Source organism: Sycon ciliatum, chromosome 10 (assembly GCF_964019385.1).
Source record: "Sycon ciliatum chromosome 10, ocSycCili1.1, whole genome shotgun sequence".
NCBI classification, from domain to species: domain Eukaryota; kingdom Metazoa; phylum Porifera; class Calcarea; order Leucosolenida; family Sycettidae; genus Sycon; species Sycon ciliatum.
The window spans coordinates 11,083,201-11,099,912 of record NC_088652.1 but is presented as its reverse complement, the minus strand read 5'-3'; the positions used below and the strand labels follow the sequence as shown (position 1 = coordinate 11,099,912).

General features: G+C 46.3%; 1 protein-coding gene across 5 annotated transcripts in view; it reads left to right on the top strand.

Annotated features, from left to right (window-relative positions):
- LOC135825798 (sushi, von Willebrand factor type A, EGF and pentraxin domain-containing protein 1-like) overlaps positions 1 to 16,712 on the top strand; it is a 579,302-nt gene that overhangs the window by 301,604 nt on the left and 260,986 nt on the right. For 4 of the 5 annotated variants that reach the window (XM_065338424.1, XM_065338423.1, XM_065338420.1 and 1 more), the window contains 3 exons: positions 4,633 to 4,704; positions 10,612 to 10,683; positions 14,856 to 14,921. In XM_065338424.1, coding sequence (XP_065194496.1) covers positions 4,633 to 4,704; positions 10,612 to 10,683; positions 14,856 to 14,921 — 210 coding nt within the window. The remainder of the gene's footprint in view (positions 1 to 4,632; positions 4,705 to 10,611; positions 10,684 to 14,855; positions 14,922 to 16,712) is intronic. The other variant, XM_065338421.1, reaches the window with a different exon arrangement.

Here is a 16,712-nt window from a genome sequence, read left to right as displayed (position 1 = left end):
TGTAGGATGCGCTCCAATACAATAGATACTCCAGTCGTTGGGCTGTCGCACGCTGCTACCACGGGTCGCAATGGTAAGTTCTGCTTATGGTCCTTTGGAAGACCGTACCACTCGGGGAACTTCGTACTGCTTGGTAGGATTGACTTTAGGAGTTTTGAATCCATGTTCTTGCACTCTGACAGTATTACTTCTCGTGTCTTGGTCTCGTAGGACTCTATGGTCAAATCTACTTTCTCATACATGGTCATGTTCGATAATATGTCTTCTGCTTTCTGCAAATACAGCTCCTGTCTCATAGCAACGAGTTTTTTTACTTTTATCCGATGGTTTGATGATGGTTTCTTGGTCTGTGCGAAGTCGCTTCAGCTTCACCCGCTCCTCCTGCGTCAGATTGGGCTTAGAGGGTGTGTGTCTGTCGTAAGCTCGTAACACCTCGTCGCGGAAGTTGGCCATGTTCCTTTCGTCTTTGTCGTCCATCTGTGGGGGCTGCTTAAAGCCACGCTTCATCAGCTTCCACAATTTCTTGTCCTGTCTGATCTCTGGCGGTGGGTCCTCCTCTTTGAGGTCCACACCCTGAGGCTGGGGCTGTTGCCACCGGAGGGTGAACGCCATCCTCTCAACCGATGTCTCAACATCTGTTCGTTCTTGCTTGGTGAGCCTCCCCGTCGACGGGACAAAGCTAGGTCCATGTTCCAGCAGACGCCTTGTCTGGTCGGACACACAGTCGCCCACCACCAACGCCCGCTCATTGACTGGCTCAGCACTGGTCGTATGCCCACCGGGTGACGCAACACCAACGGCGGCAACAGGAGCTGGGCCGCGGGGTGAGCTGTTGGTTCCCGCCACACGTTGATCCGCCTCTCGAAGCCCAGAAATCTTCCGATTTAGTCTGGCGTTGGAACTTATTCGTTCTTCGGTAACCACTGCACGTTAAAGAGAACGGATCAATAGGTAGTCCGACTGTGTAAACGTCCACAGTTGCTCTCTAGACTGCTTGTATCGCCTCCCGCGGTAATCTCTCTCTGCGCATTTGTCTTCGATGGCATCGCAGAGAAGACGGCGGCAGTACTGATGTCTCCTGTGTTCTCTGATGGTCTTGTGACCCGTTGATGCTGGCTTCCGCACACAATTCGAAAATATATTAAACTGGTTGTAAAACCTTGTAGGACGCTTCACACGTCTTCATTGCACTTGAATAGCTTGCAGTGGTATAAAACAAGGAAACAAAGCACGGTACCTAGTGAGCGCTGTTTTTTCCATGCTCACTTCATTCCTGATGATGGTCATGGAGACTGAAAAGTTAAAGCGATGCTTCTAATGGATTTGTATGAAATGCAGTGCTCTCTTGAATATATATATAAAGTAAAAAGGAACAAGGAATTATATGTTGCGGTATAATGTCCACTAACACCACCAGTTACTAAACAATCAGCTCATGCGATAACATTGCACGACACTGACCGACGGTACTGACGTTCTACAACTAACTGGCAAATAGCTCTAGCATATCTTGGATGCGCACTCCTTATGCTATTTCTACAACTTAGAACCTTCCAAGTTGAAAAGCTGTTGCCTACACAGAGAGTAGAAAATGCCGCCTCGAGAGTCGACATGCCTGCAAAAGGCACAGGAAAAAACGAAGCAAGTATCAAGAAGTTCCGCAACTACCAAACTACCTGCACGGCAAGTGACTGGCAACACTTCACTGCCCAACGCAACAGTGTAACCACAATTCTCCGTCACAGCAAGTCTGACTTTGTCCATCGCACAGCCGCGGAAGGAACAAACCTCCATCACCTTATCAAGAACAGCAAAACGCCATCCAAGCGGACCTTTCCAAATCTCATCACCCCATCATCACTGTGACTACTGCCTCAGACAAAGCCTCTGTCCTGAATGAGTTTTTCGTTTCCCAGAGCCAGCAATCTCTCAGCAACTGCTCACCAAATACCCCGCCCATGCACACAACGCCTGACATAACCTGCAACCTGACTACCATCACAACATCGACAGAAGAGGTCCAGATGCTTCTACAAGGTCTCAACACACATGAAAGCCCTGGTTCGGACCTCCTACCAACCCGTCTCCTCAAAGACGCAGCACCAGAAACATCAGAATCCCTGGCTGCCCTCCTGAACTTGTCCTTTGCAACAGGAGAAATTCCCCAAGACTGGAACGATGCCACGATCTCCCCCATCCACAAGTCAGGAGACCTGTCCCAGCCAACAAATTACCGGACCATCTCTCTGCTCAGCACAACCTCGAAAATAGAAGAACAAATTTGTTCACTCGCACCTCTACAAACACATCTCAACGCACTTACCTTCTAACCAATCCGGATTCAAGGAGAAACACGGCACGGAGCTGCAACTTACTCGACTGGTGCATGAAATTTCGGAGGCTCGTGACTCTGAGCACGTTCCAGCTTGCTTTTTTTGATCTGAGCAAATCCTTTGACCGAGTATGGCATCAGGGCCTGATCGCCAAACTCAAGCACTACAGTGGCACCAGGAAGCAGTGATGGTTCTCGGTGTACTTGATTGCGCGTAGGCAGCGAGTGAGAGTTGAGGGAACAACATCAGCCCTCATCTCCATCCCGGCCAGAGTGCCTCAGGGCTCAGTCCTGGGACCACTGCTGTTTCTGGTGTACACCATCGACCTGCCTGCCGATTGCGCGAATGCCAGCACCAGGTGAAGCCAGTTTACTGAGGACACAGCCCTTGTCTGCTCCAGGTGGCTCTGTCGCACACTTCGAACAGCAACTGCAGAGCAGCGTGTCAGCCACCGCTGGATGGTTGGAGCGCTGGCACCTTCTAATTAACACTGCAAAAATGGTAGTCCTCACCTTCTACACCGGAAATCGCCCCCTTCGCCATCTCCCATGCATAGAGCTCAACAATGCACATCTCAGAAATGTCCTGCAACATCCCCACCTCGGCATCATCTTTCAGCACGACCTAAGATGGACAGTCCACCTTGACTTTGTGCTGAAGAAAGCCGTACAATCTTTTAATATTCTCTTTCGGCTCAAATCAACTCTACACACAAAATCACTCTCTCTCATTTACAGAACATAATACAGGGGCGTATGAGGGGTTTTGGAAGTGGTACGACCAAAGGTCGGTGCGGCTGAAGGCCGTGTTGAAGGTGGGTCGGGGGGGACCTCCCCCGGGAAAATTTTGTAAAAAAGACACAAAATCCTGCGTTCTGGGAACTTCTGGCACACTTCAGGCGCAGTGTGCAGTCGAGTCGAGTACAGTACTCAGTACGACTGCAGATGCATAACAGATTTACGAGTACGAGTCTAGAAAATGGTCAAAGTCTGATGCGCATACATGTACATATGTATGCATCGATTGATCCTGATTTTTTTTATTACGGTTTTTCGCGTTCCAGACGGACCACATTTTTCGAAAAGTGGTACGGCCATGGTCGTACCAGTCGTAGCGGGTGCTACGCCCCTGATATATCCTGCCTATAATTGACTATGCATGCATTGCTGTCATCCCGCTCTCAATCACAGCCCATGACCATCTTGAGCGAATCTAGTGCAAGGCGGCCAGAATTTGCCTCCGTCTCCCCCTCTAAACTCCCCTGAATCATTCAACACCGCTCCATCTGCTCAAATGGCCGACAATGTTCTCTCGCCGCAAAGTGAAGCTCACCCTTCTTGGACCCTCCATAAATCATTGTACCCCACAACACATACGCATGCTCAACACCCCCGCTCAAGTTACTGCCCAGTATAGCCTTCGAAACACACGCATTTGGCACCTCCCACCCACCAGAACCGATCGCTGTAAAGACTTCCCACTGTACAAGTCCCTAGAATACTTCAATGCCCTCCCTCCTAGCATTCGTGACGTCTCATCCCGACCTTCTTTCAAACAAGAAATCTGCTCACTGCTGATTAACTCAACCTGCTCCTGCAGCGCTCACCCTCTCCTTTACTTGTAAAATTCAAAGTGATGTAAATCACTTTCCAACTGCATAACCCACAGCCCCACCCAAAGCATCTCACCTTCTCATAAACATATCTCTTATTGGTGATGGTGCCATTGTGGGAATAAAGAATTCCAAAAAATCCTGTCGTTTCGAGACTCGCCGACTTTGTGAAGAGATGCGTCGACAGCAAGAGACCGCTGAACAGGCATCCAGTCGGCAGAAGAAAAGAAGTTATCATGCCCGAACTTGTTCGGTGCGCGGTGACTGTGATCAATAGGCATATCGCTGTCACATTATCGTTCAAATTTGTTTGGGTGTGCTGCCGATGGGCCAGAAATATAAGGATCGGGTAGATTTCTGTGTTTGATAGTCGTCTTTGTTGTATAAATTGAATGCTGAGATCAGAGGACTATGAGGAAGAGCAAAACAGCAGGTAGAGTGACAGTATTGAAGGTCGGAGTTGACGGCGTCGGCAGGAGTGCCTACAAAGAGAGCAAAATATGGGAGAAGAGCAGTCCCGCCGCCTCCCAAGTTGCTAAAAAATGATCGGCTACATCATAGTATTGCGAAAACAGTTCCATGAGATCGGGTAACATTCTGGATAAGCTAAGCAAACAAGGATAGCATAGAGCACTGCGCTTTCAAGCTCATTATCTCCATGCCGATTATTTGTCTTTTTTCATCCAGGAATCTTGGTTATAACAATCTGGCAACGCTACGGCCTGGCCTTTTTCAAAGTAACCGAAATCTCTACACTGTGTGAGTATTCTGCGAACAAATAGACTGTGAGCCAGGCACCAAAAATCCTGTTAGAATTATTTTTCGTTCCGACCTCGAGCGTACCGCAATTTTTTTCCCCAGTTCGTTTCATCTACTCGACTAGATACGAATTCAGCTTGTTGTCACTTCCAAATCAGGCACGAACATGCCCAAATAGAAGGGAGAAACTACTTTGGCCAAATCAATAGCCGCCATCGACAAGAACCAAGGTCACAAGAGCTGGAGCGGACTTCTGTTGCACCACTGACCTCGCAAAAATGTACGGTGGTGCAAACCCAGCCGCATCATGACGATGTTTTTTCGTGGTTTCTATAGTATTGTGTGCAGTGCTAGTGCAGCGCAGTGGCAGTACGAACATCATCATGTCCATCATATCAGTGTGCTAGCATGCTTGCTGCTGATCAGTCAAGCTAAACTAAAGGTTTTGTAATCAGTGTTGGAGCAGAAATACATGTAGAACGTACATATACAATGTACCTTATCTCCGGAGAGCTAATAACTGTTTCGATCTTTTATACTGAAGTGCTTCAGACTATGATTAACATGAATATGCATGTATCTTTCCGCTTGTGTTCTGTACATACAATGGGTAATGTTTCAAAATAATTATTATTATAGTTCAAATAAACTACAGATCTGTATCTGCCGGTATACCCCTGTGGTCCTGTAACGTTACTGGTTACGGTCATTGCTCTACCCTTTGCACTTATACATGTAACTTAGGAAGCAATACAGCAGTACTTACGAAGTAACGTTACATTGATTATTATTATTATTATTATTATTATTTATAAAATAATATTATTTTGATAGGGCAATCCCCACAGACTCAAGGTCTTCTTACGGGGTACCCTAAGAATGAAATTGATCAGTTATATGAGTGCAAATATACAAATCCTGTATCCAGCAACTTCTTTAACATTGTTCTGCCATACTGTAAATGTATATATTATAGAGATGTAGAGGGTGAAATGAGCATTGCACCGGATTAAACCAGATTCTCCTGGCTGTTGTTGATGGTCTTTTCCAATCGTTGTCTGGAGAATTCGCTGCTGCTGGGCTTTGTATATTGAATGCCACCTGTTTGTTCTGTACATTATCATTCCTGAAATGCATTTCGTGGTTGTCGGCACCATTTCATGTGCACTTACCTACCAGTGCATCAAAAATTTAATAATTATAATAATAATAATCGTCACTTCGAGTAATATTTAAAATGTTCACGTACTTTATACAATGCACTTATGCGTAATTCTATAATTTTTGGCTCGTATAGTTATTTTAACCCAGCTGCAATGACGCTTGATATACATTTCTTCGTCCAGTGCCGTTGCCGGCTGAAAAAAGTAAGAAACACCTTCAAAATAGCATGTTGCTATGTCAGTTGCTATGTAGTTGCTATGGAAACGGGGTATGTTAAGATAATTGCTTATTTTGACTTCCCTGCAAGCTTCCCAAACTGACAACAATCAAAAATGATCTTCTATTAGGTCTCTCCACATGCTAAAAGAACAAAATCGCGGTACACCCAAAGTGGGAACGAAAATCATGAATTCATGCACTTGGCTCACAGTCTAAAAGGGTTACGTGCATCGTACTGCGCATTGGATCCGGTATTGGCGGACATCGCATCGTTACGGATAGCCGTATGTTGGCTCATATGCCACGATTACGAGCATCAACGGACTTGTCATTGATGCAATCGGTTTCATTCTGTCTCAGAGTGTTCTGTTTTATTTGTTTTGGTTTTAGCATTTGGGTGAATGTATACGTCATCAAACTACTTGGTCCGAATTATTAAAATGTGCGTTTCGCTTCGAACATCAACCAAACAAATTGAAAAATCTCAGGACAGAATAAACTTTCCAGCTGTCTAACACTATCATTCAGTTGTCAATTTGTGATGTTGAAGAAGAAATGGCTCCGACTCCAAAGGAGGCAGCGGCTCAGGATCCTAGTCGACTCGAGCATTTTGCATCCAAATTTTGTCCTCAGAGGACTCCTGTTGCTTCTCACGCAACACAGAGAAGGCCTGGTGCTGAAATCAACACCCTGCTGCGATGGGGGATTGTCACGGAGTACCAGAACCTCCTAGGCGATCGTTCTGGAGTGCCTCCTGGCAGATTGAAATCGCTGCAATCAATGTTTCCTTGGCAGAATTTCAGCAAACTCGTCATCCAGAAACTCGTGCAGAAAGCACCAGCATCACTGCGTCCAGTTTGCTGATCTCTCTCGCAGTCGTTCACGATGTGGCGGCCGACGAATCAAGATCACAGAAGAGATCGTCGAGAAGTTAATGGAAATAAATAACCGGCCTTGAGGTCGATTTTCAGGCGACAGCCTGGCTGGAAAACTGAGGCGCAGGAAGGGTGAATTATCCGGCGGATACGGTGCGGAGTCCTCGGATCCGCGCGCGGAGCCGCGGTCGCGATGCGTCACAAGATCGCCAGTCTCCAGGGCCAGTGGATTTGTGAAACAGGCAGGGAAGAGCACGCATGGTCTGACTGCATGACATGTCGACACAGATCAGACTCAGTACGCGCGCGGTACACGGTGGTCAGAAGTGATTTTTTATGCGCGGTGGTTTACTTGTTCGCCTGATTTGAAGGTACCGTGGGAGCTTCAGGTGAAAACACCTACAGCCACCATTCTGGTAGTCACACTGCACGAGAAGGAGGCGAAGTCGATCGTGGAAACCGTGCCTATGGAGTGAAAAAAATCAAAGAAGCGCAGTGTAGCTTGGAGGAGATGAAAAAAATGTCGACGTTTTGCAGGTTGCCGCACTTGCAGATGCGCCCTGAGACACCAGCAGCGATGAAAACTAGAAGGTCAGGCCAAGAAACGACACAGTAGTTATCTATCTACCGCCTCTTGGTTAATTTTTTGTACAGGTGCTCCTTTGTACAGATGCTTGAGTTTTGAAATGAAGCGCACATTATAATAAGTCGGACCAAGTAATAGTAGTGATGCTTGGGTGGTGTTTGCAGATGCTTGATTCTTTTATTTTATATTCTGATTTAAAAGCCAGGTCGTCGACATAGGGCTTGAAAGTGCTACACCACAGCATAGCAACAATTTCAAAAATTTAAAAACTGGATCCACTTGGATCCAGTTTTTGTATGGATCCAAGCACATTTCAAGCCGTCTTACCCACAGCATGGTGATGTAGCCAGTGAAACTGACTGATTTGGCTACTGGGGGCGGGGTTACAACTGGTGGCGAAATAAAAGTCACACCTGCATGCGACATGAGTGGGTTGCTATGCACCCACATACTTAGGCAATAGCAAAGTCACACCTTAGTGGATCCAAAAATAGAAATCTGATGTCAACTTACTACTCCCTGACGGTTTTGACGTCATCACTTTCAAGCCCTATTCCGATCCGGAGTCTGCGCTGGTTGCACTGCGGTGCAGGCGGAGCAGCTTTATGTTCTCATGCTGCAGGCCGCACACCGTAAGTAGACCTAAGAGCCTGGCCAGCTGCAGGGCAGCGAGTGCCGCGTGATTCTGTGTTCCAGCCGCGAACTCCACTTCGTCACTGTGTCAGTTTCCAGCAAGAAAGTGTTAGCTTTTTTCAATTGACTCATGAGTTCCTGTCGGCAACTTGCTCACGTGCATGCCTTCCGTGGAGAATCGGTTCGGAATCAACTAAACTTACCTCGACATGAATGTGGCTTGTCGATGACAGCCTTTGGCGCGGTTCATTGAGCAGGTTCTTGCTCAAAACACCGTTTAAAAAAAGGCACGTTTTGTATACGGAGGAAGTAACTGCTATCAATCCACGACGGCCAGTACAAAGTAATAATACACCTTCTGTGTGCTTCCAATAGTTTACATTGGTATAAGGTGCTTTATTGGCGAGAGGCGAGCCGCTGGTTACCTGCGACAAGAATTTGATTTTTCTAAAGACATAAAACTCCAGTCGCAGTGCGACTAGTATCATGCATTACAGTTATTGTTTCTGTACTTCTCTACGTCTAAAGATAAGAAACTAGATGTGACGAGGAACCTACTGATACTGCCTTCATGGCTAAAAGCGTAGTTGCACTTCTCCTAAACATCAAAAATTGGAGCGTGGTTCACCATGATAAGACCTCTAATCACTAACATTTTGTGAACACACCCGCGCACACACACTAAAAAAACTCACGAAATAAAAAAAAACCGAAAATATATTTGACGAAGAAGGAACGCATTCAAAAAAAGAAAGAGAGAAAGGTAGCTGACCTGCATGGCTTGAACGAGACGAGGTTGACATAGACGAAATGAGGTTGATAGAGACGAGACGAGGTTGGCATAGGAGAGACGAGGTTGACATGGACGAGACGAGGTTGAAGATGAGACGAGGTAACATGGACAAGACGAGGTTGAAGATGAGACGAGGTTGGGGACGAGACGAGATTGACGTGACGGGTTCTGGAGCAGGGTCGTGGGTCCGAGCGAAAAGCCGGGCGCCAATGTTGAACGCCATTGTTGGACATTCTGACACAACGCAAGGCAACAAGTACATTATGACTAGAGAGAGCTCGACTCAAGAGAGCGATTATTTGAAGAAAGTTGAGAGAGTCAGAGATTTGAAGAGAGGCAACGCAATATATAGGGCCTGGGTACTTATGGCAAACATGGGTGCGCAAGTAGCTACCCAGGCCAACGGAACGAAAGGTGAGAATGACGTAGTCCGGTGCATGCAGGCCAGCTAGTCGAAAAGGGTATACTGCACGGGCGGAGGTACCTAACAGTATGTATGTCTGATAGTTGTGAGATAAAGAATCACTGGTGAGTGTAGACCTTAGTCTAAAAAGAATAATAGACTTGAGTGATTTTTGACTACGTATTCAACGTGCTCCGTCCAATGGAGGTGATGCTGAAAGGTGTTTGTGTTTTTGTGTAAGCGGACTATTCCTGAGGGTGATCTGGGGTAGCTGTTCAGGGGACGGTTATTTTGGTAGAACTGGAGGATGACTGTCTTTTTCGTGTTAACTAGCAGGTGCCATCTTTGACGCCAGTCTCCAGCTGCTGTGACACTCTGTTGTAGGTTTCGGTCTTCAAGAGTTCTCGCTATGGAAATCAGAGCAGTGTCATCTCCAAATTGGCTACAGGTGGTGCCGGGATTCTCACATGCGGCGGCAGACGGAGTCGTATTATCGCATTGTCGGTAGAATGTTTTTGGGTGTGCTGCTAATTGGCCAGGAATGTCTAAGAGCAGAAGGGGTCGGTAGGAATGCCTACACAGAGAGTAGGAAATGTCGCCTAGAGAGTCGACGTGCCTGCCAACGGCACAGCAGACAACAAGAAACAACGGACCAAGTATCCCGTCGTTTCGAGACTCACCGACTTCGTAAAAAGATCCGTTGACAGCAAGAGACCGTTGAACAGGCATCCAGCCAGCAGGAGAAAATAAGTTTCCATGCCCAAACTTGTTTGGTGTGTGGTGACTATGGTCCGTAAGCATAGGGCCGTCGCATTATCGTTCGAATGTTTTTGGGTGTGCTCATAATGGGCCGGAAATGTAAGGATCGAGTAGATTTCAGTGTTTAATGGGCGTCTTTGTTGTATAAATATAATGCTGAGGTCATTAACAGAGGACTATAAGGAAGAGCAAAATAACAGCTAGGGTGACAGTGTTGAAGGTCTGAGTAGACGGCGTTGGGAGGAATGCCAAGACAGTGAGTAAAAGATGGGAGAAGAGAGGTCCCGCCATCTCCAGAGTTACCGTAAAACTGATCGGCTACATCATTGTATTGCAAATATGTTTCCATCAGATCTGAAAACACTCAGGATGAGCTAAGCAACTAAGCATAGTGTAGGGCCCTGCACTTTCAAACTCTCTCGTTTCCTCCATGCCGATTATTTGGTATATTATGTTATTGATTTGTTTCATCCAGGCATCTTCAGAATAACAGTCTTACAACGCTGCCTCCTGGTCTTTTTCAAAGTAACCTAAATCTCAACACTGTGTGAGTATTCTGCAAACAAATAATGGTTTCCACTTCGTCAAATTTGTTCATTTAGACTTACCTCAACTGTGGTGCACTTGTTTGAACAAAAAATAGGACTTTCTCACATCTATGGTAACAAGAAACTGAGTCTTGAAAAAACCTCTGATAAGTCTTTGGTGTAGTTGTAGTGAGGCATGATTACATGAGCAGCGAGCAGTAATGTAATACGCGACCGAGTGACAAGGCAAACCAGGTTCAATCTCTCCGACTCACACAACTAGTAGTCTCGGGGAATAATATTGCACGAAAAGACAACTTAGGTAGCACAGAACTCATAGTATACTGAAAGATTCAGGTGAAGGTAAGACTAGAAGTAGAAACCGCTCGTGGATCCTTCTTTTGCAACATTGGCGCCTGGCAATGGCTCGAACCCATCGTACCTCCCGCGAGTAGGTACGGCGTGAGGGCACAGCCTGTTGGAGCAGGGGAGCAGTGTAGCAAGAAGGACCCATGAGTGTGTGTAATCCCCGGTAGCCTAATCGATAGGGCACTGTCCCGGAAAGACAGGGGTGCTGGGTTCAAACCCCGCTCGTGGATTCTTCTTTTGCAACAAGTGGTCCAACGAGATCCATAGCAACAATTTAGTTATTAAAGCCCGCATGGGCTGCAATGGTGCTCGGCCAGACGTGGTGCTCTTACGGGACATGCACCCTTGGCAACTAGCTACAAATGCTCACAAATCAGCTGACATACCTGGCCAGAAGAAACGGCATTTGGCCTTGTCAATGGTTTTTGTCGCACCGAGATGACCACCACAAACATCGGCGTGCACTGCAGATAAAATATCAGCTTGGAAAGAGAACAGAACAGCTATTTGCAAAACAAAATCAGCAGATGGGTCTGTGCGATGCAATATACAATCATGTAGGGAAAGCAAATGAATTTCAGAAGTATAGCGGCGAGCAGCAAGGCTAGAGGCAGTTAATGTGTGTGCAGGGGGAGAAATAAACACATCATGACTAGAGTCATGCCAGCCTAACACAATCGACAAATCAGAATCCTCTTTTTGCGCAGCAAGCAGCTCAGCAGCAGTAAAGCGTTGCAGCCAGGACTGAGGTGCAGGTTTTGGTACTGTGGGTACAGGATCACAAGCAGGAGCAGGTGCTTCTGGTGCGGCTCGAGACGACTAGTCAGGCGGTGACTGACGGGCAGTGGTGGCAACAGACTCAGGAGGACGGCGAGACCGAGCATCAGCATTGTAATGTTGACGGCCAGGGCGATGAATAACAGTGAACTCGAGTTCAGCAAGTTGTTCTAACCAACGGGCACGACGACCGCGTGGTTCCTTGAGCGAATGGAGCCACTTGAGAGCAGCATGATCAGTGCGCACAACAAATGCTCGACCACCTAGGTAGTAGCGGAACACATCAGCAAACTGAACAAATGCAAGGAGTTCCTTCTCTGTAGTGGAGTAGTTACGTTGGGCGGTGTTGAGAATAACACTACCGTAGGAAATCACACACTCATGGCCATCTTGTACCTGAGAGAGCACACCGCGCACACCAAAATCACTGGCATCAACATCAAGGATGAAGGGAGCGGCAACAGACGTGTAGTCAGGCTGGGCAAGCACAGGCGCAGATGACAGGCGTTTTTTTAAGTACACAGAAAGCAGCCTGACAAGCAGGAGCCCAGGAAAACTTCGCATTTTTCTCAGTGAGTGAAGCCAGTGGGGTGGCAGCTTGCGCGAAGTGTGGACCAAATTTCCGGTAATAACATCAAGGCCGAGAAAACCACGCACTTCACGAACAGATGTCGGCACACGCCAGGGAACTATATCAAGAGCCTTCGAAGCTGAGGTGTGAATGCCATCAACACTGATGTCCACGCCAAGGAACTTAGTGTGGGGCTGCAGGAAAGCGCATTTTTCAAGCCGAAGCTTGAGATTGTACCGACGAAGACACGTGAAAACGGACCGGAGGCCATCCAAGCCAAGGCTAACAGTGGCTGACTCAAGGTCAATGTCATCAAAAAACACACGGCAGACGGGATCATGACTGATAAGGAGATTATTTAGGATCATTTGCATCAAACGCTGAAATGTGGCATGCCCATTGCAGCAACCCATAGGAAGAACTGTGAACTTGTAAAACCCAAGTGGTGTCACGAAGGCTGTCTTAGCTTGGTCTTGAGGGCGGATTGTGCTTTGCCAGTAGACACTAGCAAGGTCAAGTGTCGAGAATATCTGAGAGCCGGAGAACGCATCTAGAGTATCGTCGACCCGAGGAAGCGGATATGCGTCAGCTGTGATGATCTTGTTGAACCGGCGATAGTCAACACAGAGACGCAAAGAGCCATCTTTCTTGGGCAGGAGGACAACAAACGAAGCCCACAGGCTCGCAGAGGTAGTAATGACAACTTTCTGCAGAAGGTCATTGATAATAATCTGGAGCTGCTCACGATGACGGAACGGAACACGGTAAGTTTGTTGTTTGACAGGCGAATGATCACCTGTGTCGATCTCATGTGGCACAAAATCACAGCACCCATGGTCGTTAGAATAAAGAGCAAATACATCGTGGTACTGCAGGAGAAGGTCACGCAAGGTAGAACAGTCTGTTGTTGACAGGTGACAACAATTTTTTCGATATACGCATCAATCGTCTCTACTGGTACATGGACGGCGAATCAACAACAGCAGCATAAGTGTCAGCACACTCAGGGACAGGTATACATACAGCAATGTGAGTATTCGCTTGCAAGGTAGTCTGGGTGGTACCTTGTCCAACCTTGTCCAATTTTCACAATGCTGGATGATACTGTCTTCATCAGTGGATACGTTGAGCTTGTCGATCAGCAGATTAGGCTTATGTGATGCCAATCAGTCGACAACCTCAGGGTAGTCTCGCTGCTGCCAATGGTGTATACACAGCAGTCTTGCATGATCTGTTTTCGTGCTGCTGAGGGAGAGAGGGCGAGTTGCGGCCTCTCCTGGTTGCTTCGACATGATTCTGGACACACCACTGGCACACAGACTAAAGACAAGCACTAAAGAGTAGAACGAACTAAACCATTAATGAACATAGAAAGCAGGCGTTTCAACACCTCTTCTTTTTGGTTTTTGATGAGCAACGTTTTTTTATTGTGTGGTTGCTGAGACTTTGAATCCGGAGGACGGTGGCGTTCTTGATTGTGCCACTTGATATTCGATCAGGTAGAGGCTGCGTGGACATAGAGAGTCGAGGAGCTTGGCAATGGTTTGAATGTGGGTGAGGTTTGGTTGCGTTTTCAACGTGGTCTGGGATGTTGAACTCTTCTGCTGCCCATTTCTGGAAGTCCGTAGAGGGATTTTCATCGCTGCAACTTTGTATTGCGAGACATTATGGACCCTCTGACATGCCTGATGCGGGTACTGTGACAGTGCATAATAAAGTCGAGGGAAAACTGCAGGAGGAAAAGTCCCCCTGGAAGTTCCAAGCGGTCTGGACCCACAATGTGATAGTAATGATCGCAACCCACTAGCATGTCTATGGGCAATGAGCCAGAGGAAGAAGCCAACTGTTTGGCAAGGATCAAGAATTGCAGGACTGGGTACCGCTTTGCCAATTCTACGCTCTTGATTGGTGCAATTATTTATGGCAACACACAAGCTTTGAGGAGGTGCATAGGTCCATCATGACACTGAACCCAAACTTCCACCTGGTCATATTCTGTCGTGTGTCCCTCCCTATTTCCAAAGGTTGCTGAAGAAAGATACTGCTTACTGACTTTAGGCAGGTTAAGATGAGTTGCGAAATGTGAAGTACTTGCGGTTTGTGTTGAACATGATACTAGCATTGACGATTGCACCATCGTGTGTTGAGCTGCTCAATGTTACAGCTATTTGCAGTATGACTTGGCTACCATCGATTCGTACCATTTTTCCTTCTCCTTCTTTATATAAAGAATCCCAATTTTGTAACATTGTGCCTGCATCGTGAAAAAGCTGTTTGCAAGGTTGGTCGCATTATCTCTTTTTTCTTTGACGTGGGCTATATCTGGCGGGTGAGAAATTTGCGCAATTGGAACTGGTGCAAATTATCACAAGCTACCACCGTTCGGGGACGGACACGGTTATTTACTTTACCTTTACCACAGCTCTCCCTGAGTGATCAATATGAAACGTACTTTGCTGTCTTCAATTCTTCCAGGAATTTGGCAAACAACACACTTGCTACCTTACCAGAGGCTCTTTTTGGGACCGTACCTGAAACTCTGTAAGTTAACTAAAAGTGGGCAGGCTTCCTGCAGTTTCATAAACAGTTAAGAGTAGAACCCACACGCTCTCTTCCACTGGAATAGTTCAACTCATTTCTCATTTCAACGTTTCGGCAAATTGTCTTCATCAGGTTCACAATGATGTGCAAGCTCCCAAACCAGCATTGATAAAGGCCAACTCCCCTGTCAGTAAGAGGGTGTAAGTTTTCTAGGAAATAGCTCTAATTCTAATCCTTGTCTCCTAAAATACTAAGCTCTACATTCTAAACAGGCAGAGCAGTTTAAATAGTTTCAGAATCTCAATCAAGAGAACCAGCATAACAGATGACGAAAATTGGATGTGATGAACAAGGATAGTTCAAAACCTTCTGGGAAGAGCAATGCATCGATCTTCAAGCATCCTCGGGGATCAGTCGGGGAAGTCAACTGCCTGAAAAGAGAAAATAAGAATGCCACACCCACAAGGATGCGAACCCGGGACCTTGCTTGTCATGATAATTCTCTAACAATCTGATCTATGGGACCTGACCGAACCTACAATTCGCTGACAAGTGTTCCATTCAAAGGGCAGCTCACAACACGTGCCACACATACTGACGGCATAGCCCTGGCTTGGCTTTGTTTATACCTGGGTTGTCATGAGTGTTGCTCAAACTGGTAGAAATGTCTTTTGCAATACGATTTTCGGGCACTTGTTTTTCTATTGAAAAAAAACGTTCTTTCAGTTCGAACAACACACATGACGACCTAGGTAAAACAATGCATAACGAGGGCTCCTGGGCTTTCAAGCCCTCTCCATCAAAGAATCAGTCGGAGTCCTCTAAAGTGTCCAATTACATACCCTAATATATTGATTTACTCATTTTGAACACCCCTAGCATTGCAAAAAGGGTGTCAAACTGGTGAATTTTCGGACTCGTTACAATGAGAGAGGACCTGTATGGGTATTGAGAACTCTTCGGACAGTAGAGCACGCTACTTGATTTCGCCTATTTATTAAAACTTGAATGGCGAGCCAAAAATTGCCCATTAATTAGCTTTTAACATTCTTCGTTTTCCCAATCCTGTCACGAATTCACGATTTTGACATGACAAGGGCATGTTCGTTTTGTGGACATGCCCTGGGCTTTAGGTTTCATGTTTTTGCTCAAAGAGTGTGGGCTTGTTCCTAGTGGCACGATAATGATCCTGTGGATATAATTGCAAAGTTAAATCGAACCTTTCTTTTGTGGTAATTGTTTTAAATTGTCAGGCCTTTGCGCTCCGCAACAACTCTGTCAACTGTTTTTTTAAATGTACAGATACATTGCAAGTAACAGGATTGTCAGGGATCCCAGGTTATGCAGAGCAAAGTATCCACTCAACTATGAGACAAAACTTTCCGACGCCGACCCCGGAGTGAATGCATACATCAATAGTAAGGCTAGAATTGATCCATTTCTTGAACATCAGCACACAAAGCCTAGAAGCCATACAGTTTCGACTAGGCCATTCGTATCATTACTTTTCAAGCCAAACACAATGGCGATTACCAAGCACCAATAGCGCCACAAGTGCCACAAGCGCTATCTTTAAAGTGCTATATTGTCTGTGCTCGGACCGTTGAAATGCCGGTTATAAGGACTTGCTTGCGAAGTTGTTAATCACCATTGTTTTTTACTTGAAAAGTAATGGTACGAAAGGCCTAGTCGACACTATAAGGCTTCTGGGCTTCGTGTGCTTATTTGCTTTCCTCCAACCAATAATCTATTTCTTGAACAGCATAGACAATACTAGCGATGGTCGGCTTT